The sequence below is a fragment of the Sander lucioperca genome, chromosome 1, assembly GCF_008315115.2.
Source record: "Sander lucioperca isolate FBNREF2018 chromosome 1, SLUC_FBN_1.2, whole genome shotgun sequence".
Classification (NCBI taxonomy): domain Eukaryota; kingdom Metazoa; phylum Chordata; class Actinopteri; order Perciformes; family Percidae; genus Sander; species Sander lucioperca.
Window position 1 is genome coordinate 50876229 of NC_050173.1, and position 27044 is coordinate 50903272.

At 43.1% G+C, this 27044-nt stretch overlaps 1 protein-coding gene across 1 annotated transcript in view; it reads left to right on the forward strand.

Annotated features, from left to right (window-relative positions):
- The window catches only part of gpc3 (glypican 3), a 134553-nt gene extending 116556 nt beyond the window's left edge, over positions 1–17997 (forward strand). Inside the window, exon 8 of the mRNA XM_031280151.2 lies at positions 16555–17997. Within this exon, the coding sequence (XP_031136011.2) occupies positions 16555–16730 (176 nt within the window). The 3' untranslated portion in view covers positions 16731–17997. The remainder of the gene's footprint in view (positions 1–16554) is intronic.
- The last annotated feature ends 9047 nt before the right edge of the window (positions 17998–27044 follow it).

Below are 27044 nucleotides of genomic sequence, written 5' to 3' on the forward strand. Positions count from 1 at the left end.
CACAGATTCCATAACCTTCTGATTCCATTAATGTTGCTCACACACACACACACACACACACACACACACACACACACACACACACACACACACACACACACACACACACTTCACTTCCCGACCAATCAAACCGCACGCCGCACATTCCCCAGAGCATTCCAGACCAGGGGAGCTATTCCAGGACAGGGACCAACCCCCCCACCCTACACCACCCTCACCCCTCCGAAGCCAGACTAACAGCCAGGCACTGGACTGGTTACAGATCCCACACCAGACAGATCACTCACTGACCTCTCTGATGTCAATTCAATTAGTCTAATAAAAAAATGTAATAAAACTTAAATGAACAGCTTAAATTTCCAAATCATTTAAGGCTGCAGCCGTTTAATTTGATTGGTGGGTGATCTGTATTATTCTGGTGTTTGGCTTTAAAGTCTTGGTTTTGCAGAACATCATCATACCAGCTATAATCAATTATAACTTCACACACGTGATAGGGTGAAAAAAACATTGATGGTCAGATGATGAAATGATTTGTCTTTAGTCAATTATATTTACTGCACGCTGTCACGGCCTAACCACAGGCCTGAGGAAACATATTACCATCGTTTTGTCTTCTTTAGTCGTGGATTTGAAATTACAGAAACTAACGCTAGTTAGTCCGCCAGATGGAAGGTAAGAAAGAGAGGCCTACCTTTGTCGTAGCCGGCGCCGCTCCGCTCTTCTCTTCGGACCAGCCCGGTCCTTCAATCAGCCCCAACACTCCGTTGATAGTTCATTTGTAGACATTCAAGGCGTGGACAAAACATTAAAGGAACATGCCGACATATTGGGACTTTGTCTTATTCCCCGTATCCCCCAGAGTTAGATAAGTCCATACATACCCTTCTCATCTCCATGCGTGTCGTAACTCTGTCTGGCGCACCCACAGCACAGATCCTGGAGGTAACCGGCTCCATCTAGCCTACTGCTCCCAATTAGTGACAAAATAACGCCAACATTTTCCTATTTCCATGTTGTGATTTGTATAGTCACAGCATGTACAAATAACAAGGTCACATGAGACACAGCCATCTTCTAACTGTATACATACTGGGAACTATATTCTCAGAAGGCGAAGCACTGCTACTTCTGCTACTTGGGCGGAGTGATTAGCACAACACCTGAAAAGCACCGTTGTTACTTTCTGCTCCTCACCACGGGGCTTCTCATGTGCTGCGAGCAAATCACTCCGCCCAAGTAGCAGAAGTAGCAGTGCTTCGCCTTCTGAGAATATAGTTCCCAGTTTGTATACGGTTAGAAGATGGCTGTGTCTCATGTGACCTTGTTATTTGTACACGCTGTGACTATACAAATCACAACATGTAAATAGGAACATGTTGGCGTTATTTTGTCACTAATTGGGAGCAGTAGGCTAGATGGAGCCGGTTACCTCCAGGATCTGTGCTAAGCTAGGCTAGCGGTGGGGACGTCAGACAGAGTTACAACACACGGAGATGAGAAGGGTATGTATGGACTTATCTAACTCTGGGGGATACGGTGAATAAGACAAAGTCCCAATAAGTCGGCATGTTCCTTTAACACAACTTGATGGGAAGATGTCACAACAAATTAGAAACACATCCTCTTCTCTCGGACTCTCTCGTCAGTCACTCATATCGTGCTTTACTTCCGCTTTGAAAACTTTGTGATGGAAGTAAGCCACACACCTCAGCCTGGCTACTAATAGGAAACGATTAGGACGTGAAAATGCACAATTTCAAAAGTCATAAAGTCAGCTAACTGGCTCAGCAATGTTATTAATGCAGTAATATCTACCTGAAGTTAGCTAACATTAGCCACCAAAAGCTACTGGTAGCAACAAAACATATAAGTGTATTGAATTGAAAAAGGGATTGTTTTATGTTTTATTCTTTCAAAAGTGACATAGTCTCACTTTAAGTATACTTTTTTTTTTTAAAAACTGCCTCTGGATGTGTGATAGCACATATTTTCAGCAGTGTGACTTTATTACACAATCAACATTATGTAGTTACATATTAAAGTCATAAAATATGTGTTGCATTAAGACAAAGGAAATTGTAAGAATGAAAAAGAAAATAGTTTGCCAGTATAATCCCAAAATGTATATGTGAATACACATGCAGTAATGTGTGTGTATGGGTGTCTGTGTGTAGTTTTTTTTAAATGACTGTCTTGCTCATGGTGAGGGCTCACCTGTTTCAATGCTTTCATGCACACCTGGTCTCTGACTGTAACAAAGAACCTCCATAAAATCTGCTCAAAGCCTCTCTTCATTCCCTCATACTCACCTCACTGTCCACTGTCACTTCACATTTCTGCTTCCAGGTGAGTTTCAGCTCTTGAAGTTTTGTAAGACAACACAGTGAAATATTGCAAATCATTCCACTAGATTTAAGGTAATGTTTCTTGACTCAAGTTAGTTCTGGAAACAAACTAAATCACATTTAGAAAACGTGGGAATAATCCACAGAAATGTTTTTTTTATAACAGGACTTGACCACTCAATGCTAAACCACTTATAAAAAGCTATTTAAGAGTCTAACGCTAACTGCTAGACTAAATAACTTGTTAAAATGGGTTTTTCATGCAGTTTGGAAACATTGAGTAGTCTGAAAGCCAACAGTTGGTGGGCTCTGCCTCAGCCCAGCAGCCCAGCAGCCCAGTAACTCAGCCTTGTGTGTTTTCTTGCTGAGCTGGGCTGAACTGGGCCTTTGCTGTGTGCTGTACCTCGCCGTGCTCCACAGGAGCCGCGTGAATAGGCCTCTTGTTATGTTCCTGTTACTCAGACATTCGGTCACTGTAAGCACCCCGAAGGAAAGCCGTACCTTTGGAAGCTCTTGAGCATTTTATCAGCGCCAGCCGTTAGCAAAATACAAAAGTGGAAATATTCCTGTAATGTGAAACACGCGGCTTACGGTGAGAGGCTGGGCTGGGCTCACCTTTCAGGCCTGCTACAAATTTTGTGGCTGGAACAAAGGTCGAGTAAAAAGAAAGAAGAAGGTGATGAAAGAATGCGGGGAAAGTACAGAAAGAGACAAAAACACCTTTGATAACTCTAAAGGTTGATACACTGGGAAACCTAAACATTCTTTACTACGGTATGTATGTGGGTCGAACGTGCCGCCAATACGAGAAGCTGGTATGTTAATTAACTGCAGCTGCGACCCCCTGACCCCCGGCACCTGATCGGTGAGTCACACGGCGCCGGTCCTCCACAGTAGTGTTTGCCACATGTCTTCATCAAATAAGCCGTAATCCAGACACTGTTGACATTAGCTCTGGCAGCTCTGGATGCCACCGCCATATATACTTCCTCCTACTTTAAGCTCCATATAGTTTCATAGAGCTGATTATATGAGCTACTGCGCACATGAATGTGCTTCCAGTAATATAGAGTTGTCCACATGTGGTTGCCAGGTAGAGGGCCCCCGGTCCTACAGGTTAGCGTGACACAGAAGAAAACAGGCTCAGACGATGAGCAGATGTGCGAGGAGGAGTGCAGGTGTTTGGATGGAGGAGGAATCTGGGTGCCCACATGGCCTGAGTCCTCTATCTATGTGGTTTACAACAGCAAGGGGCGATTCCAGGATTTTTTAAATGGGGTGGCACAGGGGGGACCAATAATCAGTCATGGGGGGCCCAGGGGGTTTTATCAAAATACAGCCTAGAAAATCTACTTAGAAATATAGGAAATATTGGATAGGATAGATCAAAACAATGTAATTTGCTAAATAAAACACATCCCATTCATTATTCATTTCACTTCTTTTTATTTTCAACAAATTGTGTATCCAAATACAATACACATTTCCATGGGCTCTTAGGGCAAAAATTTGAATAGTCATCATGGAAACATGAATTGGTCGTGTGACCAAGGCTGTTTTTTTTAGTTTTCAGACATAAGGAAACAGAACAGAAATAAAGTGCAATACACAATTTATTTCTTACAGCAAATAGTGCTCTACTTCTAAACTGGCCTCAACATTTCAACAAAGTACACAGTTGCCATACAACGTATGTTTAAAGTATATATCCATTTACCAAATGGCAAGGCAGTGATTGGCAGAACAGGCAGCAAAGTGACAGTACTCGGATCCATTGGAAATCAAATTTGTCAGATTGACAGCACTCTAGTAGCCTCGTGAGTCCGTCCTGATCTCGCGAGCTCCAGTTTTCTACTCGCAGATCAGTCTGGCATCTTGAGACAGAGAAAATTTGGAGCCGTTTGCCAAACGACAGACCAATCAGCGTTGGTTTTGAGGCGGGTTTGGGTGTGACGCAACGAGAAGCGACTGTTCAGACTAAACAACATGGCGGCTTCAACGGATGAGATGAGCGTAGCTATCGCGCAAGTTTTATCCGAATTCGAAAGTATTCCTTCATTGAAAGAAGAGCAAAAAACGTCACTGGAGGCTTTTCTCGAGGAAAAGATGTTTTTGCTCTTCTCCCGACTGGTTTCGGCAAGAGTTTGATATATCAACTGGCTCTGCTAGTCGTGAAGAAAATTAGCCTCGTGAGACCGTCCTGATCTCACGAGCTATCTGGCGGAGTCAGGTTAGTGATAGACAGATGGTTTATCCAATCAGCTAACCAGTATTTTCACCCCTTTCCAAAAGTTCTCCAACAGAAAGTTCCCAGATGGATATGCCGAGCAAATGTGAAGCAATCCATCTGGCGGAGTCAGGTTAGCACTCTAGCCCAATTTTTTTTGGGGGGGGTGGGGGCTCCAGGGGGGGGGGGGCAATCATATTTCAGGGAGGGCCCCCCCTCTAGACCTGCCCCTGTCAACAGCAAGCAGAGCCGGATGATACTGAGGCTCAAAAACATGCAGACGTATCCAAAGTATCACTGTTTGAGGCATATCTCCATCAGGATTAAATCGTCTAAATATATAGAATAAAAAGAGTTAACAGATCTGTGATGTTAATACACCGCTGTGAGTATAGCCTCACAGAGCCGCCAGCGTAGTTGTAGACTCTTAGTTTTGTTATTTTATGCCAATTGAAATTATCAATGAAAAGTATTTTAAATGCCTCCAATACTGACTTTGGTTGTGATGACATGTGCTGATTTTTAACAAATATGTTTCTGTGATCTCAGGCGTGGCTATGAAGCATTATTATGATTTATTTTTCCAGAGAAATGAAAGAGATACAGATAAAAGAACAGATGCTGTTGCTCGGTTTAAGGCGAGCCTCTCACGCAAATCAAAATCCTTCATTCCCAAAAAAGAGATTTGGAAAAAGATTGCTGACTGCTCTCATCCTTGGCTGACAAAATGATCTTTCTGTAGCCAACTAAAATCTGTTTATCTTTTAGATGATTGACGATGAACTTAAAGTAATGACTGTTTTCCAAAATGGATGTATAATATTTATGGCAAAGTTTTTAAATTGATGAAGAAAAATAAAGTGTGGGGTAGAAGAGGTGTGGTTAGTGGAGAGCCTGATCATGTGTAACACACTGGAAGTGTTCTGGCTGACCATTCTCTACCTCCATCCCTCCTTGAGTTTATAAACTACCTTTTGTAAATTCAACCAATCCTCCTCCTTCCCCACCTCCTCCACGCCCCTCACAAAAAATAATGAAGCTTGCCACCATCTGTGTAAACAGGCTTGGCTAGTAAGAGCTGCTCTTCTCCCTCTCGTTCATACTGGAGCCAGCCACATGGCTCTGTGTGTCCCCAGTTATGGGGCTGAGTGTAGTGGCAGTGGAGGGGAAGATGGGAGAGGAGAGGGGAAAAAAAGGAGGAGAGGAACACGGGGGTGAAGTTACCCTCTTATTGGGCCCTTGTTGGTCTTCCGCCATGGAGCTTTCTCAGATCAATCCAGGGATAAAACCTTTAAGATTAGCCAGAAGGCAGGAAGAAGAGCCCTGGTTTTAATTTCTGTGGATACAAGCGCACAGAGCCGACTGGGTTCTCATCATCTACACGAAGGGGGGCCCACCAGCGTTTGATTCATTTTGTAGGCCTATGCATTTTTCTGTGTTTGTGTGTGTGCCTCTCGGAAAAGCGTTTGTTTGCTCAAGAGCTTTATTTACATTCACAGGCACTTTTTGGACACACTAAATTGATTCCAGGCCCGTTCCTGGGTCATGTCCATCAGCTCAGCCACAGTCCACAAACACTCTGCACACAGCGGGACCATTCTCGAGGCCTGCTGCTCCGCCGCTCGCCACCGCAGCGACACACAGCAGCCATTTTGTGGGAATGTCTTAAAAGCCCAGTTGAGGGTTTGGGTGGTTTGCATTTTACATGTTAACCCTCTACTTTCACCTGGGTCCTCCTAAATTCTCCCTCCATCCATCTTTTTCTCCCCCGGGGGCCTGCGCTCGCTCACTTTTTCCAGCCCATTCTTGAAAGTAACTGAACGATGCAGTGAACATCGGAGTCCTGCTGGTGACAGACTGTGAGCTGCTGGAGGAAACCACAGGCTAACCACTAAAAAGGGCTCAGATAGATAGTGAAAGTGCTCCACAGGAGCTCTGTGTGTGTGTACAGTCAGACCGGCCAAATTGTCACTCTTGGCTGTATTTCTAGTCTGCCTCTCCATGACAGGAATGCAGGGAGAGTTCTGTATGTTTGTTGGCAGGGAAATTTGCACAACAAACATACGTCTCAATGTGCCAGCCACATTTCCCTCACCGGACTGACTGCTGGACCGGAGTAGGAGAATGTAAACAGATCTGTGTGGGATGTCAGCTTCCCTCATTATTACGAGATAAAGATAGTATCCGAAGAATGTGTCCCTCAGAGGCTCCCTAACCAGGATGTCCCCCAGGCCAAACTCCAACGCTGACCCGTCGGTCATCAACTTGGCTCCGTGCACAACCACTCAGTGGTGGAAGAAGTAATCAGATCCTTTACTGAATCAAAAGTAGGCTACTAATACCACACTGTAAAAATACTCTGTTACAGGTAAAAGTCCTGCATTGAACATGTTACTTAAGTAAAAGTATGTAACTATCATCATGAAAATGTACTTAAAGTATTAAAAGTAAAAGTACTGAATGCAGAAGAATCCTCACATTTTAGAAACTGGTAACGATCCAAACAGTTCTGTCAATCAACTAACTGTTTAATATTGTTGGGTAGTTTAATTTATAATAAAACATATTTTATAAACTACATGTGTTTTGTGTGCAAAAATCTCAATTTGTAAAGTAACTACAGCTGTCAGATTAATGCAGTGGAGTAAAAAGTATAATATTTGTCTCTGAAATGTAGCGGAGTAGAAGAAGAAAGTAGTAAAGTACAAGTACCTCAAATTTGTACTTAAGAACAGTACTTGAGTAAATGTACTTAGTTACATTCCACGACTGCAACCACTCCTGCCTCTCTCTTTTTCTCTATGTCAGTCTCTCTCTCTCTCTCTCTCACTAGTATCCACGATGTTTCATTTCCGGGATTGTTCAGGTGCCTCTGGAAATTCCGCCAGATGTCCCGTTACCTTCTACTTTCTTAGTGTTGGCGTTCTAAACTCCGGTGGATTTACAGTGCACAGCATAAATGAGTACACCCATGCTAAATTTGACTAAAAAGATGAATAAAAAATCCTCTTTTGGAAATTGAACTTAATGCCTTAATTAAAAAAATGAGGAAAAATCCACCCTTTAAGGACACCAACTTTCTTTGTGAATGAATAATGTATCGTGAATAAATAAATGTTCTTCCTTAACATACAGGGGGCATAAGTAACTACACCCCTATGTTAAATTCCCATAGAGCCAGGCAGATTTTTAGTTTTAAAGGCCAGTTATTTCATGGATCCAGGATACTATGCATCCTGATAAAGTTCCTTTGGCCTTTGGAATTAAAATAGACCCACATCATCACATACCCTTCACCATATCTAGAGATTGGCATGTTTTGATGTCGGTTAGCCTAATAGCTGGTTTGATTTGCATTGAGAGATGATTTTATGGAAAGTACCCCATGCCAATCTCTAGGTATGGTGAAGGGTATGTGATGATGTGGGTCTATTTTAATTCCAAAGGCCAAGGGAACTTTATCAGGATGCATAGTATCCTGGATCCATGAAATAACTGGCCTTTAAAACTAAAAATCTACCTATGCTCCCTGTATTTTAAGGAAGAACATTTATTTATTCACGATACATTATTCATTCACAAAGAAAATTGGTGTCCTTAAAGGCTGGATTTTTCCTCATATTTTTAATTAAGGCATTAAGATCAATTTCCAAAAGATGATTTTTTTATTCCTCTTTTTAGTCAAATTTAGCATGGGTATACTCATTTATGCTGAGCACTGTATGAGGACTATGGTTAACTGCTCCTCAGATCTCTGCAGGGTAAATCCAGACAGCTGTCCAATCTGAGTTTTCTGTTGCAACTAAAACTACTTCTGATTGTACACATGTTCCACCAAAACAAGTTTGGTAACACTTTACTTGAAGGTATCTACATAAGAGTGACATGACAGTGTCATGAACCAATACGGTCTCACGGCAGTTCGTGAAATTATCCCGTTATTTTTAATCTATTGATTCGTGTACAAGAACACGTTTATCTCGTTTTTTTCGTGGTGGCCAGCACGAAATGGGAACAATCTATACGGAGGTTGGGTTTAGAAAAAGATGAACGGGGAAAGCAAACGTCACACCCCGGGACACCAGCCGCGGTCTCTGGGGGACACGAGACAACAACAACGGGACGGCGGAGGTTGGGTTTAGGAAAAGAAGAACGGGGAAAGGACGTGTCACACGCCGGGAGACGACTGCGGGGGACGCGCAACAATAATGGGATGGTGGAGGATGGAAAAGAAGAACGGGGAAAGGACACCTCACACGGCGGGAGACGGCCACAGGGGACGTGCAACAATAACGGGACGGTTGTGATTAGGAAAACAACAGGGGAAAAAAACGCCACACGCGACCCATGATCCCCGGTCTCCAAGGTGAAAGTCCTGTGTAGTTTGACCCATCCACCACCCCAACCAACCTACAACTCGCTAGTCGTGCTGTGATCATGACATATGCTTCCCATTGAAATACATTAGTTTACATTTTCGTGCTGGCCATCACGAAAAAAAGAGAAAAACATGCCAGTGTACACGAATCAATAGATTAAATAACGTGACCATTTCACGGATTGCCATGAGACTGGGTTGCATGAACACATGACACTGTCATGACACAGTCATGACCAGTGTTGGGGAAGTTACTTTTAAAAAGTAGTGTTTGCTCGTTACTCGTTACTTCTTAAAAAAGTAATCCGTTACTTTACTTAGTTACCCCCTATGGAAAGTAACTTTTTACTTTACTTGTTACTTTTATGTTACTTACTTAAAAGCAGGGGTCTCTGGCAGAGACTGAAGTTAATTATGCAAAAACTATCTTTGACCATATAAGCCAATCTCTGGTTTATCAGTGAAGTGTCTGAACTCCACTGCAGACTGGATTCTCTCCTCACAGAGTGACGGCTGATTCATTATGAACGAGTCCAGCGCGGGTTGAATGCACTTCAGCAGGTCATCGGTGTTACACGGTGTTAGTGTATACTATGTAATGTCTGTATGGACTTGTACCGGTTACGCAGCCACAATGGTCCGTGCATTGTCGTAGACACATGCAGCCTCTTTTCTGGAAATCGACCGACACAAGTCCACAGCGGTCTGCTGCGTGTATGTATGAGGCCATCTCCACCGCATCCATCTGTGAGGTTGTCAGCTTTGTGTCTGCCTGGCTCAGAGTGCCGTCTAGCAAAAAGCCACGAAGCTTAAAACGCTCTCAAAAGTTAGCTTTGGCTGCTTCTTGCTTGCCATGAATACTCTGCTACCAGCCTCTGTCACGTCCGTGTGGAGCTTGTGAGCGCGCAGCTGAGAAGGCAGCTGTCGCTGTCAAATCTGTCCCTGGGAAAAGTAACGTTGCGCCGAATTGAAAAAGGAACTACGTTTCATTACCAAATTTTCAGTAGTAGCGCGTTACACTACTTTTTACCCGAAAAAGTAGTTACGTTACTGTACATTACCATCCAATTACACCCAACACTGGTCATGACACATGAACCCTAATCCTAACCCTAACCATAAACCATAAACGTTTATGACTTGTTCATGACCATGTCATGTCACTCTGTATGTAGATACCTTCAAGTAAAGTGTAACCACAAGTTCCTTCCCAAGGCTTTTTTGAAGAGGCACCGTTATTGAGTCCATGGCTTAGCGCCACCCTAGACAATTGTGATTGGTTTAAAGGAACACGCCGACTTATTGGGACTTTAGCTTACTCACCGTAACCCCCAGAGTTAGATAAGTCCATACATACCCTTCTCATCTCCGTGTGTGTTGTAACTCTGTCTGACGGTTCCACCGCTAGCCTAGCTTAGCACGGATCCTGAAGGTAACCGGCTCCATCTAGCCTAATGCTCCGAATAAGTGACAAAATGACGCCAACATGCCCACAAGCCCTGAGCAGATCAGCAATGCTTTGCCTTTCTGAGAATATAGTTCCTAGTTTGTATACGGTTAGAAGATGGCTGTGTCTCATGTGACCTTGTTATTTGTACACGCTGTGACTATACAAATCACAACATGTAAATAGGAAAATGTTGGTGTTATTTTGTCACTTATTGGGAGCAATAGGCTAGTTGGAACCGATTACCTTCAGGATCCATGCTAGGCTAAGCTACCGGTGGAACCGTCAGACAGAGTTACGACACGCACGGAGCTGAGAAGGGTATGTATGGACTTATCTAACTCTGGGGGATACGGGGAATAAGACAAAGTCCCAATAAGTTGGCGTGTTCCTTTAAAGAAACGCCAATAAACCAGAGAAGGTTTTTCTCCCATCCAGGAATGCTGTGTGGACTAGCCAGACCCTCCTCCGCAGCGCTGTGGAGGAAGGTCTGGCAATGCGAGACTACTCCCTCACTGATAAGAACCGCCATTGTTCCATCTCTCCAGAAAGACCCTGAGCCGGCGCTCCCTGCCAACCTCTGACCCTCCGTCAGCAGTGAACCTCCGAGCTGCCGGGGGTTACAGGCCTTCTCTGTACGCAGCACAGCTCCCCACCCTGGGCGAGCCCCTTGCCCTCAGCACAGAATCAACTCTTTGTATGTTTGATTTGTTATGGTTTTTACCCCTCTAACGCGCTCACACACTTTCCACCGTCACAGAGCTGGCGCTACGAGGAATTCTCGCTCCAAATTTATGTCTCTGTTTAAAGCTTTTATTTCTCTTCAAGCCCCTTCTCTTTCCCCTTTCTACGATCATATTAGCTGTTACTGGAAGCGTATAGACTATGAATACTTAAGTAAATCTAATTTGGACGGCGCAGGGAGAGGCCAACGGGTGCAGCATGCTGCTCATCCCCTCACTGACACCACCTCCTTTCACTGACCATGTTAATTAATAGGTGTTGACTTGTGTTTGTCCTACAATGCCACAATTTAGAAAGTGTCTGAGAGGATTGGTTTCCCCCTTTTGACAGCTTGGTGTATCCCTTTGTTATCAGAGCGAACCCACACACTCAGTACTCACTTTGGCGTTTCTTCTTCGACTCACCGCACCATTTGTTTTCTTTCTTTCCCCCCTTCAGTGTTCTCATTCTGTTTCCTGTTTTGCTAAACTTCCTTTAGTCTCCTAACCCCATTCAATCACTTGTGATTTTACCTTTCCTTTTAGAACTCTACAGTAGTGGAAGAAGTATTCAGATCCCTTACTTCAGTAAAAGTAATAATACCACACTGTAAAAAATACTCTGTTACAAGTAAAAGCCCTGTAGTGAAAATGTTACTTAAGTAAAAGTATGTAAGTATGCATCAGGAAATGTACTTAAAGTATTAAAAGTAAAAGTACTCAATGCAGAAAAATCCTCACATTTTAGAAACTGGAAACGATCCAAACAGTTCTGTCAATCAACTAAGTGTATAATCATCTAACCATTTAGCTGTACTTGTAGACCTGTATATTGTTGGGTAGTTTAATTTATAACGAAGCATCGTATTTTTATAAACTACATGTGTTTTGTGTGCAGACATCTCAATTTGTAAAGTAACTAAAGCTGTCAGATGAATGTAGTGGAGTAAAAAGTAGAAAGTGGCATGAAAAGAAAAGACTCAAGGAAAGTGCAAGTACCTCAAATGTGTACTTAAGTAAATGTACTTAGTTACATTCCACCACTGGAACTCTATATTGTCTGTTTGTGTCCTGAGTCCTCCTTGGCATCAGCATCCCTGTCTTACTCTCTTGCCCTCTGCGTGGGAGGGTCCCTCGGCCTAGAATAACACTGAGTGTTGTGGAGGTTGGGAGGCCAGAGCAGCTCAGAGAGCTGTGCTGTTGCAAAGGCCTGGGGCAGGGCCTCCTCTGGGCGTCCCGTTTGTCTTGGCCCGACATTCCCAGCCTCTCCGAGCGCCCCTGTGGTCGGCCTGTGGGTGTGGAGGCAGACGGTCACATTCCCGCCAGCCCATGGATAGAAGCATCCCGTGCCGCTCCCTCTGTTGCTCCTCAGCTATCAATCAGCAAAGTTCTTGGACAAACAGCCAAAGTTACAGAATGTGACCAACTAGCCAATAATCACAGGTCAGCGCTGTATCTGTTACTCTCAAGATAAGACCCAATCAATGAACCCAGCAGTTCCTATCATGTTTGTACAGAGCCATTGTCTTCTTTGCAGCTGTAAGGGCGGCTCCTGACAAAAGATTGCACTCACACACACGCACACACACCAGCCACTCTATTTCTAAATTATGCTGAGTGTAATATTTAAGGGAGTAGTTTGCTCCGCAGAGATGAGACAAGTGATAAAATATTTGCTTTACCTCGGAAACCATATCTTTTAAGCTGTCGAATCTTTAAAACCTAGATCAAATTTGACCAGCTTAGGTGTGTTATGTGCACACATCGTCTGCCAATGTAGCGGCAATCTAAACCATCTCTCCGAGTTTCATAAGAAGCACCTGTGTTTGGAGACTTAACATTCCACATACTTATCTGACCAAAAAAAGGCCTTTGTGCATAGCACACATGTACTGAATAAACTGTACTGGACCATGAAGGTACACACTCGCCAGAGGGGTTATAATAACGTGTCAACCGGCTACTGATGTGCACCTACTTCTAAAAGTAAATCAGCTGCATTATAGAAACTTGTCTACTGAAAATGCGAGACAGCACGTCGTCGATATTTTTCTGTGTCATGTAATCATCACCTGTAGTTATGTGGTGTGCTGGAAAATGTTGCTTTCCACCCACTGTTGCAATTTTTCCGACATAGTGTGCTTGTTGTGACAACTGGCAACTGTAAACGACAAGCCTCAGGCACCGAGCACTGCTGAAAAAAAAACTCCAGACACTACCCCCACCCCCACCCCCACCCCCCACTCTTTTCCCTGTTCTGCTCTGCACAAACACACACACACACACATACATATTTACATGCATGCACTCACGCTCCAGCCACTGTTTGACCTGTCAGAGGGATCCAAACAAACATCCGCTCCCCCTGAAAACCACAGTCTGGATTTATGTCTGTTCTCCTGAGGAATCTAAAGAAAACATAAAGTTAAAGTCTGAATGCGTCCCCGGCTGTTGACCTGCATGTGACTGACCTACCTGCTCATTCTTAGTCCGGAGCCTTTAGTGCAACCAATCAATGGGTGGACTGTTGACCTCTCCCCTGGGTCGTAACTCGAGCTCATAAGGCCACAATAAAGCTAGCAGGGGTACGCTAGCAAGGTGGCGTCCTTTGAGGAGTGATAGTCTCAAAATGGAAGGTTTCGAATGGGCGAGCGGGAGGAGGGCTCGGCTCCACTGAAAGCCACAAGGGCCCACACTGGTCACATTAATCACAGTCGGGATTGTGGCTCTATTTTTAGCCAGGAGTTATCCATCTATGTGCCTAATCGTCCCTGCCTGTTCACTGTCCTGGCTCCTACTTAAAAAGGCCCCAATAAGCTACTTTTCTGTCTCCTCTCTTTCATTCTTACTCTGTCTATACTTTGCTACACAGGCACAGGTGTTCATCACTAATGATACGCGGATATTATTAGTCCCAGGCCTGTGCAGGAGTGTAGGAGATCTAAGTTTGCATAGTATTCAGTCCCTGTTGGGTTGTTTTTAAAGCCTGCAGAACAAGGCCCCTCTGTGGTGCTGCTCATGTCGAGTGTTTAAACTAGCAAGAGAGACCCTTTTCTCCCCCCCCCCCTCCCCCCGGTTTAAGGGATTTTTTTTTCACTCACATTATTGTCGCTGTAAAGCTCACCAACACAATGCTCTCCCACTTAGTCCCCCTGCTTTTTCACAAACACACACAGGGACGGGCGCACACACCCCACTCAATCAGCCGCACACAAACACACAAATGCAGACGCGCATGCCTCCCTCCTAACCCCCCCAGCCTCCATCTTATCCACAGTGTATATAAAAGCTGTATCGAATTGCACCTTGAGCTTAATTGGCTCGGCAGTACAGTGCGCCGCTGTCGACAGTGACAAATCGCTCTTTCAGAGCCCCGAAGAATGTCTGCCCACTGCCATGTCAGAGGACACAGGAGGAGGAAAAACAGTTAATTGTCCACTGGCCGCTGTTCAAATGATGTCGTAATTGCAAAGAAATTCATAGGAGATGCCGTTTGGAGCTTTATTTATTTTACCTTCTTCCTCTGTTTAAGATGGTGCCTGGCAGCGTATAGGGGCGTTGTGGGCACCAGGGACCCAGGAGGAAGGGCCCCGTTCTCTGTGTTTCTACTCAAGGAGTGCAGGACTTAGGTCAGAGTCTTGACTGCTCCCTCTGCTCACACAATGCTTCAGATCAGCCACTTCCTCCCACTGAATCACTCCCACTAGGGAGAGCAGTACACAGATCAGATGGGACAGCTAATTCAATTTGGCGCTATCTGTTATTTTAGGAGCTCAGTGACAGTGTGTGTGTGTGTGTGTGTGTGTGTGTGTGTGTGTGTGTGTGTGTGTGTGTGTGTTTGAGAGAGAGAGAGTGTACAGTATGTGCACACAGCCACCAAGACTGTGAGGGAGTGGTATGTCAGAAATGAACATGTGTGTGTTTGTGTGTGTGTGTGTGTGTGTGTGTGTGTGTGTGTGTGTGTGTGTGTGTGTGTGTGTGTGTGTGTGTGTGTGTTGTGCGTGCGTGCGTGCGTGCGTGCGTGCGTGTGTTTGCTTGCTCTGCATCTGGCTTGACAGGGGACAGCTCAGCTCATAGTTGGCGTTCCTACCCATAGAGCTGCTTTATTACTGATATCCTCAAGCCCTGCATGCTCTCATAATGCGCCCTTCTTATTTCAGTCTCCCTCACAGCTTTCTGCCAGACAAAGCAGCACCGAATATGTCTCACACACACACACACACACACACACACACACACAGGGACAAAGAGCTCTGCTCAGTGTCAGTAGGAGAACAGCTGTGGATGCAGAGCAGTAAGTACGAGCAGAGCAGCAGGTGACCATGAAGTCACTGCAGAGTACAGAACAGATAGAGAAGAAGGGAGGAAAACCGGGAAATACAGGAGCGACTGAGGAGTAATGCAGAATCCAAATAGTTGTTCACTTTTTAAAAACTTTTATTCATATAACCAAGGCTTTATTTATGGCCCTGTGCCTCATGTCTACACAGTGAAAACCACTGACACCTGGGCGTTTCCCAGTCAGCCCACAGTCTACTGTTAAACAGCCTCATTGCAGCAAATGAGTTAAGTACCTAGCCTGAGGGCATCTTTACAGTAGTTGTGGAGGGACGAGGTGAAAGTTAAGGATGATAGGCTGGTTGCATTGGATGATATCACCCGCGGTATACAGAGCAGGAGCCCACACACCAGTGGAATTTTCTCCACACCGTCCTTGAAGTCATTTAACTGTTTTCTCTCAGTCCCAGGGAACTTCACCGCAGTCATGCAACACCGTGTATGATTAACGACACAGTGAAAACAAAAGTGTTATCCACAAAAAGAACTAATAGCTGCATGTGGGAGAGATTGGATTCAATGTCTCCGGATGCAGGAGGCAGTGTTAAGCCAACTTCTCTGCATACAGCATTTTTTGGTTCTATGTATAAGGGGATTTTAGACATTTGTAAGGGTTATATAGACCTTTTACAATGTTTCCCCCTGCTTCCAGTCATTTTCTAAAATAATGAAGTTATATTATACCAGAGAGAAGACATACATCAGTCAAAATGGTTGTGTGTTTCAGATTCTGAGACATGACCTCATAAAGACTTTTTTTTTGTATTCAGCATCTCGCCACTTAAATCCACATTTCAGCACTCACTCTCAGTAAAATATGTGTCTGTGTGATTCAGCATGCGTCTACAACAATAACATGCAACATCTGGTTCTATGTGCGTTTCTCGTTCTCCCAATGTAACATTGTTTTTACAGCTGTGTAAGACATCATGCAAAAGGAGGACAGCCATACCACATATGTTTTTCAGCTTCTGTGACAGTGTTTGTTCTAATTGTCTCCATGCTTTTTCCTGCCTCATATATGTTTTATATTCTTTGCCTCCTCTCGCTATCTCCCGTCCATCTACCTCCGTCTCCGTCTGCCTCCCTCTCAGACCTTGCTGATAACCTGGCAATGGACGACTTCACCTTCCAGGAGCAGCTGCTGACCCCTGGCTTGGCCACAGCCGGGGTCGGAGGCGTCTCCTCGCCGGCGGCTCCGCTGTGGAGCGGCTACCTGGTCCAGATGCTCCCGGTGACGCTTGCTCTGCTCCTGCTTTGTCACCACTGACCAGTGCACTCACACACTCCCATCACCTTTTTCTCCCCCCCCCTAGGATTCAACACAAACTCTGTGGAACGGGACAAACTTTTTTTTTCAGTTCTGGTTCCTAATGTAAAGTTCAGTGGCGCAACAAAGTTAGCATGAACAAAAAATGCTACATTTCTCTTTTTCTGTCTCCGTTTTGTTTCATTCAAAATCACTGGATGTCCTCTACAACCGTTTTAAAGCACACCAGATAAACCCATGGCATCGTGTAAATAACAAATTTGCCCTCCGGTCCACTCCCACTATGGTTATTACAACATTTGTGCCCTCTTGCCTCACCTTCTCTCTCCTATCATACTGACTTCTGTATAATAAAGTGATGGGTGCCCTCGTCATGAAACAGCTTTGTCATTAAATTGCAAGTGAGGAGCTTCTCAGAGAACAGACACACCACAGAGCCGTATTAATTGCTCCCAGTCTGCAACAAGTTATTGCCCTACAGAGATATGTTGGAAGAAGAAGAAAACTTTTGCAACTCTCTTCCATGGGAGTGAATGATCTCCTGCCAGGACTGGCTTCAGCTCGGGAAGTGTTGTGAACTCCTTATCCCCAGAAGCTGAGGTGAAACCCTTATTTAAACATGCTCTGTTACTATTTAAATCTCCCTCTTTCTCTCTCATTGTTTATGTCCTAGTGATAGCTAAATTATTTCAGACTGATTCCCTCAACTTAAATGTTCACACTCCCACTGTCAGTGTTTGCTCTATTTTGTAACGCTGATGATTTTGTTTTTAACAATATAGCCCTATAATTAAAAAAAAAAGGTCTATCATAAGAGCCTAAATCTCCAAATCAGCCTGATAACTGTACATATGTATGTTTCTCTGTGTTGATAACATGTTTACAAAACTGTTTTATTTGAAATGTTGGCATATTTCGCACTAATATATGTTTTGTGGACTGAATTATTGGACTGTGAGGCATTGCGAACTTCTAGCTTATTCTTTAGCACTGTGGGTAAAGCGAGGAGTAATGTGAAATATAAATATGTGTTAATTACTTTTTTAATGTTGGTTTGCATGAAGCTCATGCATTCTCAAAGTCTGGCCTTTGTATTTAATTACTTGTTCTATGTTTTGTTTAAATCAGATGTCAATTTTTATTTATTTATTATTTTTTGTTTAGTTTGGTTCGTGTGGTGAAAACGGGATTCCAGCTCCCTTGTTTAGACTGGAGGAGGTGTGATGCTTGTTTGGAAAGACACTAATTAAACGCTGAAAGTGTATCTTCTGCTGCCATCCAGCTGACTTCATAGCTGTGAGACTTTACTCACACCAGAATATCCATCCATCATTAGCTATACCCGCTTATACTTGAGGGTTGTGGGGGCGGGGTCTGGAGCCAATCCCAGCCGCCATTGGGTGAGAGGTGAGGTACATCCTGAACAGACACAGCACAAAGCACAGGTGGAACAATAATGACGGCTCTGATGTATTCAGTTGTGACAGCGAGCCAGCATGCAGAGTACCAGGGCGCCTGGCGCTGGAACACCTAAACAGAATGCAGCCCTAATTAAAGGTCCAGTTTGTAACGTGTTTAGTTGTTCATTATCAAAATTTGTGTTGCCCGTTCACAAACTTGTCCTTTTTCATGAAGATTTACCACCACCATCAATTCCAAGTATTCCTATTGGTTTGAAATTTTACATTTGCATTTGCATGAACTGGGGTAGATGCTCCATATTCATGCGCCATCTTGAAATACGTTAGCCGGTAAGGGACATACAGGACATACTGCTCTACCTTTCGCGTTTTCGCTGTCACATGATAAACTCATAGGTGCTGCTAATGGTCACTTCGTCACTTCCCAGCCACGATATTTTTTTTTCTCACTATGGCCAAGCCAAGACCTGCCCTTCAATAGCTACTATTGGCCAGGCGTCCATGCTTACGCAAGGTAACGTAACCTGATTTGTACAGGTCCTATCCCCTGACCAATCGGCTATCCTAACCTTAACCACTCGAGGTGAAATGCCTAACCCCAACCAATCGAGCTGCTTCGTAGGGCGGGACTTGGCGTGGCCATAGTGGGATTCGTAATTTTGCTTCCCGGAGTTGATTGTGATATATGATCTCAATGCTAGATGGGAGAAATTCCTACACATTGGACCTTTAATGGTATTAGTTACAGCTGTGTTTGTCATGAGAAATGTCTGTCATGATCCGTCCAACAGCCAGGCCTACATCAGACCTGTGATTAGAGGTGGGTAAAAATGAATGCCCAGAAATATGTTGATTTTTTTTCAGTTGATGAGGAAAGTACAATGTATAATAAACTAAACATGTTTTATATGTTTTTTCGTTGATGTGTCTACATGTGTGTGAAATAACCTAAACTGTTCTTGTGTAAATGTATCACTCGCACAGAGAGAAGAAGCTGATTGAGAAAATGAATTTTCAGGCCCTTTTGAAAAGGAAAGATTCACATCTTACCACTGTGTAAGTCTAATTTCAAGAGCAACACATAAGTCCTATCTGGAGGAGAAGCTCTTTACACCTGACTACACACCCATCATTACAGGAGGGTGTGGTCAGGTGTGGTCTGTTGTACTTGTGACCACACCCAACTGGGATGTAGCATTGCACACTCCTGTACTACAACCGCTACATGGCAGCACAGGCAGGATTTTCAGCCTGAGCCTGAAAAACTGAGTTCCAGACACATTTTTTAGCCCGTAAGTTACATCTTCAAGTCACAACTTGGTAGCGTTCCAGGCAAAGTCACGACAAACCCTTCCAGCTAGCATTAGCTAGCGTTAGCCAGCGGCTACCTAACGTTGACGTTAGCTTGCGCTAGCTGATACTAGCGATTTCTAGTCGGCGACATATTTTGGGCTTCATTTAATAAACATAACCTGTAGTAGTACACAATTGTATGTGTATTGTTTTGATTACAACGTGCAGAATTACTTTACGTTGTCTATTTATGTCTATTTATTTTTTATTTCTCACCGTTAATCAACAGGGGTCACCATTGTTGTTTACGCGTGTTTGACGTCAAAAACTGTAACTAGGAGTACAACCATATGGTACGAGTTCACGGGTAGTAAGTTAGGGGTTTGACTGCCGTTCCAGGGCACTTTCACGGGTAGAAGGTTGTGAAAACACGGGTTACGGGTTGCCTGGAATGCAGCAAATGTACCGATGCATTCTCAGGTCCTTTCAGTTGTTTCTTTTTCTCTTGTGTAACACAGGTCAAACGGAGAGGATGGGAGGTCATGTCAACGCTTTTTCCATTGCATCATCATCTAACACATCATCAGTAAATGTCAGGTTTTGGTGTCAGTTCCTCAGATAATCAAAGACCAGAGGATTCTTCCTAGACTTTACACAGCTTTCAACAATCAGGGAGTGATCCATTGTACAAACAACAGATGCCAGTTTGTACACCAACAGCAGCCACAGTGACTGAAATGCAGCATGTTTTGGTTAGGAGGAATGACTTGTGTTTTTTTTTTTTGGAAAAACTCTATTATTAGTTTTCTTATGCTATCTGCTCTCGGCTCGCACATATAATCCACAGTTGGAGTACTTGGAAAAGGCCAAATCCTGCTCCACTTCCCTGGTTCTGTTCCACCAGTTTTTTCAGTTTCACTTGTTGCTCTTCTCTCTGGGGTTTTCTGTTCAAGTTCTATGATAACAGGACACCCCATCATTTTAACCAAGATGAAACAACAATTATTGCAACTACAGTTCCCATGAGGTATCAAAAAGTGATGGAGTCATTGCTGACAAAAGATAAAAGAAAAGTTAAAATGAGTGCTCAATTCCTACTCAAGAAGATACCCATTAAAGGCATACTATGTAACTTTTCCCTCTTCGGTCCCCCTACAGGTTGTCTCATTGGAACTACAGCTCGCATTGCTGTAGTTACATAGCATGCTTTTAAAGCCCTTGTTTGTGTATGTGTATGTGATTATAAAATATGTGATTATAAAATATTTCAAATCATTTCTGACTGTAGGCTGTTTTTGTGAACCATTCGTACAAAAAGCTACAAAAAGGAATGCACTGTAAATCATGTGTATTCCACATATGTATTACTGTAAGCCCCACATTGAATGCTGCTGTAAGCCAGTGACTGCCAGTGGTCGTAGTAATTATGACCAGAGTCATAATTCATCACAATCATATATCACAGTCATAATTCATAATTCAGATCACAGTCTTCTAACTAGGATTGGTAAAACTCCAAACCACCATTGAATCAAAATAAAATTTTCCTCTTATTTGTGAAGTAAGCATGTGACCCGTTTCAACTCCACCCCTCAAAGAATCAGAATCGAAAATTGATAGGAACCTGAAACGAAAGGAAGAATCGGAATTGGAATCAGAATTGTTAAAAGATGCCCAACCCTACTTCTAATGCAACTACAACACGACCGGTGTCACGAGCGTTACCTTACGGAGACCAGTAGCCATATCACAGTCACCTTTTTGTGGCTAAACTCAACGGTCACGTAGGCCTAAGACCACATTACCTCCCAAGGGAGTTTGGCAATGTTATTATAGTTGCTGTTTATGTCCCCCCCAGCGCCAATGCAAGTAAAGCTGCTACATGTATAGCAGAGTGCGCACATGAACAGCTGCAGCGCACACCCGGAGCACCGACTTTCTTTTTAGGTGATTTTAACCACTGTAAGGCAGAGGCTGTTTTATCAGGCTTTGAACAATACGTAAGATGCCACACTCGAAATAATAAGATCCTAGATAAATGCTATGGAAATATTAAGAATGCATATTCTGCAAAGCCAAAACCCCCTCTTTCTAACTCAGACCATAATACAATACACCTAATCCCTTCTTATAAATCTGTTTTTAAGTCAAATAAACCAGAACATAAGACTGTTAATGTGTGGACAGATGATTCCATTGAGACATTAAAGGGGTGTTTTATGTGTACAGACTGGTCTATATTTCATGCACTAGAGCTTGACGATGCTACTGAAACAATAACTGATTATATAAAATTCTGCTCTGACAATGTGGTAGATAAGAAAAATGTAATTGTTTACCCCAACAATAAGACCTACATTACAAAAGAGATTAAAAACTGCATAAATCGGAAAAAGCAAGCTTTTAAAAATAAAGATAAGGCATTATTGTCTGTTGTACAAAAAGAGCTTAAACAGCTTCTCAGAAATACAAAACAACAACATAGGCAAACCATGGAAAACAGTATACAAACATCAAATACTAAAAAACTGTGGGCCATTATGAAATCAGTTACTAACATGAACCCTCCAAAAAAAACAATTGTCGCAGTGGATGAATTACAAAGGGCAAATGAGCTGAATGACTTTTTCCTGAGGTTCGAGTCAGAAAATTTCTCCCAGGAACTGGACAGTGTGTGGGAATCTATGCCTGATAACGATTACACCCGCTGGCTGGAAGTGGATCCACCCAGCGTTCAGCGTCTTTTTAAAAATGTGTGTACCAACAAGTCAACAGGCACAGATGGCCTACCAGCTTTTCTGCTCAAAAACTGTGCAGAGGAACTAACACCAGCATGGTGTCCCATATTCCAACGGTCTCTGGACACGCACACCGTCCCAGCTCTATGGAAGAAATCCATCATAACACCAGTTCCTAAAAAGCCCTCTGCCTCAGTGAATAATGACTTTCGGCCCATAGCTTTGACTCCTATTGTAATGAAATGCCTTGAGAAATTTGTAGTGTCCCAGCTTAAGGCAGAGGTTGAGCCAGTGTTGGACACGTGGCAATTTGCCTATAAACATGAACACAGTACAGAAGATGCCATCCTCTGTATCTCGCATCTTACTTCTAAACATCTTGAGGATACAAAAGCCTATTCTAGAATATTATTTATTGATTTTAGTTCCGCATTTCATACTGTACAACCCTATCTGCTTTTAAAGAAACTGAATGATATGCATGTTAACCCTGCCCTGACCAAATGGTTTTATTCTTTTTTAACTAATAGGACACAACAGGTGAAAGTCAATGGCACGCTGTCAGAGGTCAAACATAGCAACACGGGGGTCCCACAAGGTTCTGTGGTATCACCCATACTTTTTACATTGTATACCAATGACTGTAGGAAAGTACACCCAAATAACTATATTATAAAATTTGCAGATGATACAGCAATTTTGAGCCTTCTCCAGAAAGATATAAATCCTTCTGTGTACCATGATGAGATAGACACCTTTATCAAGTGGTGTGATAATAACCATCTTATCTTAAATGTCACAAAAACACAGGAGATGATCCTGGACCCAAGGCAAGTGATTAACCATGAGCCAGTTGTCATAAAAAATCAGAAAATCATCCAGGTAACGTCCTACAAATACTTAGGTGTCCATATAGATAATCTGCTCTGCTGGAAAACACACATTGACCATCTGTGCAATAAATTGCAGCAGAGACTATACTTTTTAAGGCGACTGAGACTGTATGGAGTAAGCAGCCAGATCATGCTCATGTTCTACCAGGCGATTCTGGAGAGCATCATTAGATATGGAATTACAGCATGGTTTGGCAACTTAACAGTGCAGCTGAGAAGCAGGCTGGTCAGCACACACAAGACAGCTATGAGGATAATAGGGAGGAAAGAGTACAAGCCCATACAGAGCCTGTACGAGCAAGCTGTTAGAAAACAAGCTGAAAAAATCACTGCAGACGCTCAACACCCTCTCTTCCCTGAATATGAACTTCTGCCATCAGGGAGGAGATTCCGTGTGCCAAGATTTAAAACAAACAGACTTAAGTTATCGTTTATTCCAACTTCCATCAAGCTGCTGAACTCCAATGGTAAATCTTAGCCCAGCAGAGCGTACAGTTCACTCTTAGGACGTTGTGTCGTTCGTGCTGTCATGTGTGTCCTTCTTTTGTGTCTCTTGTGTCTCAGGATGTTATGCTGATCTCACTTTCATGTTGATTTTATTCTTTTGTATTGTATTTGTGTTTTATTCTATGTTAATTTGAAAATGTTTTTCTTTTTTTTGTTGGTTATGAAGCAACAGATTGTAGCACTATGTCCAAGACAAATTTCCCCTTGGGGACAATAAAGTGTATTCTATCTATCTATCTATCTATCAGTGACCGGTCGCTGTAATTTGTAAGATATCATACATATTGTTGGGCATAAGTTTTTGTACGATACAATACAAACCCATCCATGAGAATGTGTTGACCCCTGTGTTGCATTCAGCCTACGACTTTTTTGATACTACCACTAGGTGGCGCTGCAACAATTAGTTGAAGATAACTTGAGTAGCAGAAAAACATTCAGCAAATATTTTGATAATAATGCAAAAATGGCACACAATTATTTTTTTTCTGCCTCCCAAATATGGGAATATTAAACTGAATATCTTTGGGTTTTGGACTGACCAAAGAAGACATTTAAAGACATCACCTAGGACTTTGAGAAACTGTGATGGACATTTTTTAACTATTTTCTGATATTTTATAGACCGAATGATTAATCTAGAAAAAAACTTGAAGGGTTAATCGATAATGACAATAATCGTTAGTTGCAGCGCTACCACCAGGTGGCGCCCAAGTAAGAAATCTTCAGAATCTTACATGTAGGGGTTTTACATTAGCATGGTTCTAGACCTCTGAATCGCCACCCACATCTCGGGATTGGTTTGCCAATTCTTATAGTTGACGTTACGTTGAGAAAACAAACGACCAATCAGAATTCAAAAGGCGGGAATAAGAACATTATCTTCCTACATAGCTAGCTAGGAAAAACTGTGACAAAAAAATAGCCACAAGCGTGGATGAGACCGTACATCGGGGGCAGTGGTGGCCTAAAGGAGCTTGTGACCGGGAGGTCGTCAGTTCAATCCCCAGACCGACAGGATCAAATCTGGGTGGGGAAAAGTGAAAGAACAGCGTTTGCCCCTCCCTCATTACCACCACTGAGGTGCCCTTGAGCAAGGCACTTAACCTCCAACCGCTCCAGTGGAGCTGCTCAGTGGCCAGCAGATCAGACTGTGGTGGTACTGGGCAGCTTCCAGGTATGAATGTGGAACTGTGTGAATGTGATCAGGGCGTTCCTGCAAAAGAGAGGCTGCCTCTCAGTGAACCTCCCCTGAATAAATAAAGGTTAAATAAAAAAAAAAAACTAAAAAAAAAAACTGATGCACATATTTTTAAAAAATGTTACGTTCATAAATGATCCTAGTGAACCACTGCCACAGCTTCCATGTCGACGCAAAATTATGCTAGTGGGAAGAATATGTCACTCACTGATTGGTTGAGATTTAAATGAAGTTAAATAATTAAATTATGCAATTTAGTTTATGTCAGGCTATAGTTTAACATTAGAATATGGACAGAAAACACAAGTAATGTGTTTTCTGGATAGAGCCATCTCTGAGGAAATACATTGTTAAATAGATGCTATTGGAATAGAAACCAGTTTAAACGCTATAGCTTTGACTCAGTAATGCAACAAGTTCTCTTGGGTTGTCGAAAATCATTCTGGGAAATGTAGAAGAGCATTAACTGAAGTAACAGTGGGTAAGTTACGGTATGTTTTTAAGAAAAGTGGATGAACCAAAACCACAAAATGACAGATCACAAGATTACTTCTGAAACACCTTGGCTGTCACATATTCATTCTTTTTAAGTGCAAGGAAAAATAAGAGAGAGAAATGGATGGCTATTGCAGGGGTTATGAATAGGACACACAATGTTGCAAGTATATATATGTTACTTGATGTGCTTTTCACCCTCTGATCCACTTCAAAGCCCTTCATGAATCATATAATTTATGTTTCTCTGGAGCTTGCTGGTAGTTCTCCGAAGCCTCAAAGCAGCATGTGAATCATGTGTGTTATTCTCTGGATCAGTATTTCTAACTCCCAGCAGATGATGGAGCTCTCTGGGCATGAGCTCTGCTCTCTGCCTCTCTCTGTGGGGTTCCTCTCCATTGAGCCCTATTATAGTTTTACCCCTGGAGTCACCTTATAATCAGGTAACAGACGCTTAACCACAACTCAACAATGAAAACAAGGTTCATTAGTCCTAATTGTTTGTGTTTTGTCTCCATCTTTAAAGCCTGTCTACTTTCTTAACAAGGTCAATCACTCACAGCTCCACACATAACACGCCTGTCACTACAAACGCACTTCAAAAATCCTGTTTCTGTGTCCTGGCGCTCTGCTGTAACTTTTCACACCCACACACCCTCTGCTCCCCAGATCGAGATAAAAACGCCATTGTTATCCAGCTGTGCTTTTCTCTCCTGAAATGGATTGCAGCTTTTAAGATGGAAAAGAGAGGCTGATCATTAGGAGATGAGCAAACGCTGGCTGTAGATAGAGCAACAGCTCACCCAGGATGGGGGGGCGGGGGGGGGTTATACTCTGAATGCTAATGCGAGTCTGGAGAATGGGCAAACAGGCCTATTGAAATGCAGAGTTCACATGTTTTCTTAGGGTAATATTGGAACGGCAAGCATTATGAGAGTAAAAGGTCAATTTGATGTTAGTCAGCAGGAACAGTGAGAATAGCTGACTATCAGGAATTGTTGCATTTTCTGCCTGAGTGATTGACTCCCTATGAATATGTATTTCCGCACTATTTCATGGTCATACAAAGATGTTTGGGCTTGGGTACCTTTACGAGCCAGAGGGGTCATCAAGCGGTGCATTTGAATTAAAATAACAATATAATTCAGGTGCTTGAGTGTGTATGGGCTCCCCAGTCCAGTCCAATTTTTACCAAGCTGGATGTTGAAATTCCTCTGGCGGAGAGAAAAGCCTGAGACATGTCACGTCGTTCAAAGCTCATTCATGTCTAATTACCATGGCACTGGACCATTTTCTTACCTTTTGTTGGCCTGTTGAGAGGAGTGCCGGGCCCACGCTCTCCCATGCACACAGCTCCAGCATCCTCCTCCTGCTCCTCAGCAACCCCTGGCTTCCCCTGCAGCAGCCGCAGTCACACAGAATGAATGGAGCCGCCTGAGGAATGTGAACACAAAAGAAAGAATGTCATTTTGCTGAGTGCTACCCCCCAAACCAATGGACGCAAGCACACACACACACACACACACACACACACACGCAGGTTGTAAAAAATGTTATTATGACTTCTTTCTTAATAAAGGTATTCGCGTACAAGGTAAAACTCTTGATCTTGATGATGATAAAGAGAGAAAAACTGTAATGGTGATTTAAAAGGCTGACAGTTTACGTTTTACATTTATTGACTGATTGTCTTGTCAGTGGAAAATACACTTAAATTGATTTTTTCCCCAGTGTTACAAGAAGAAACAAGTTGCAAGGAGGGCAAA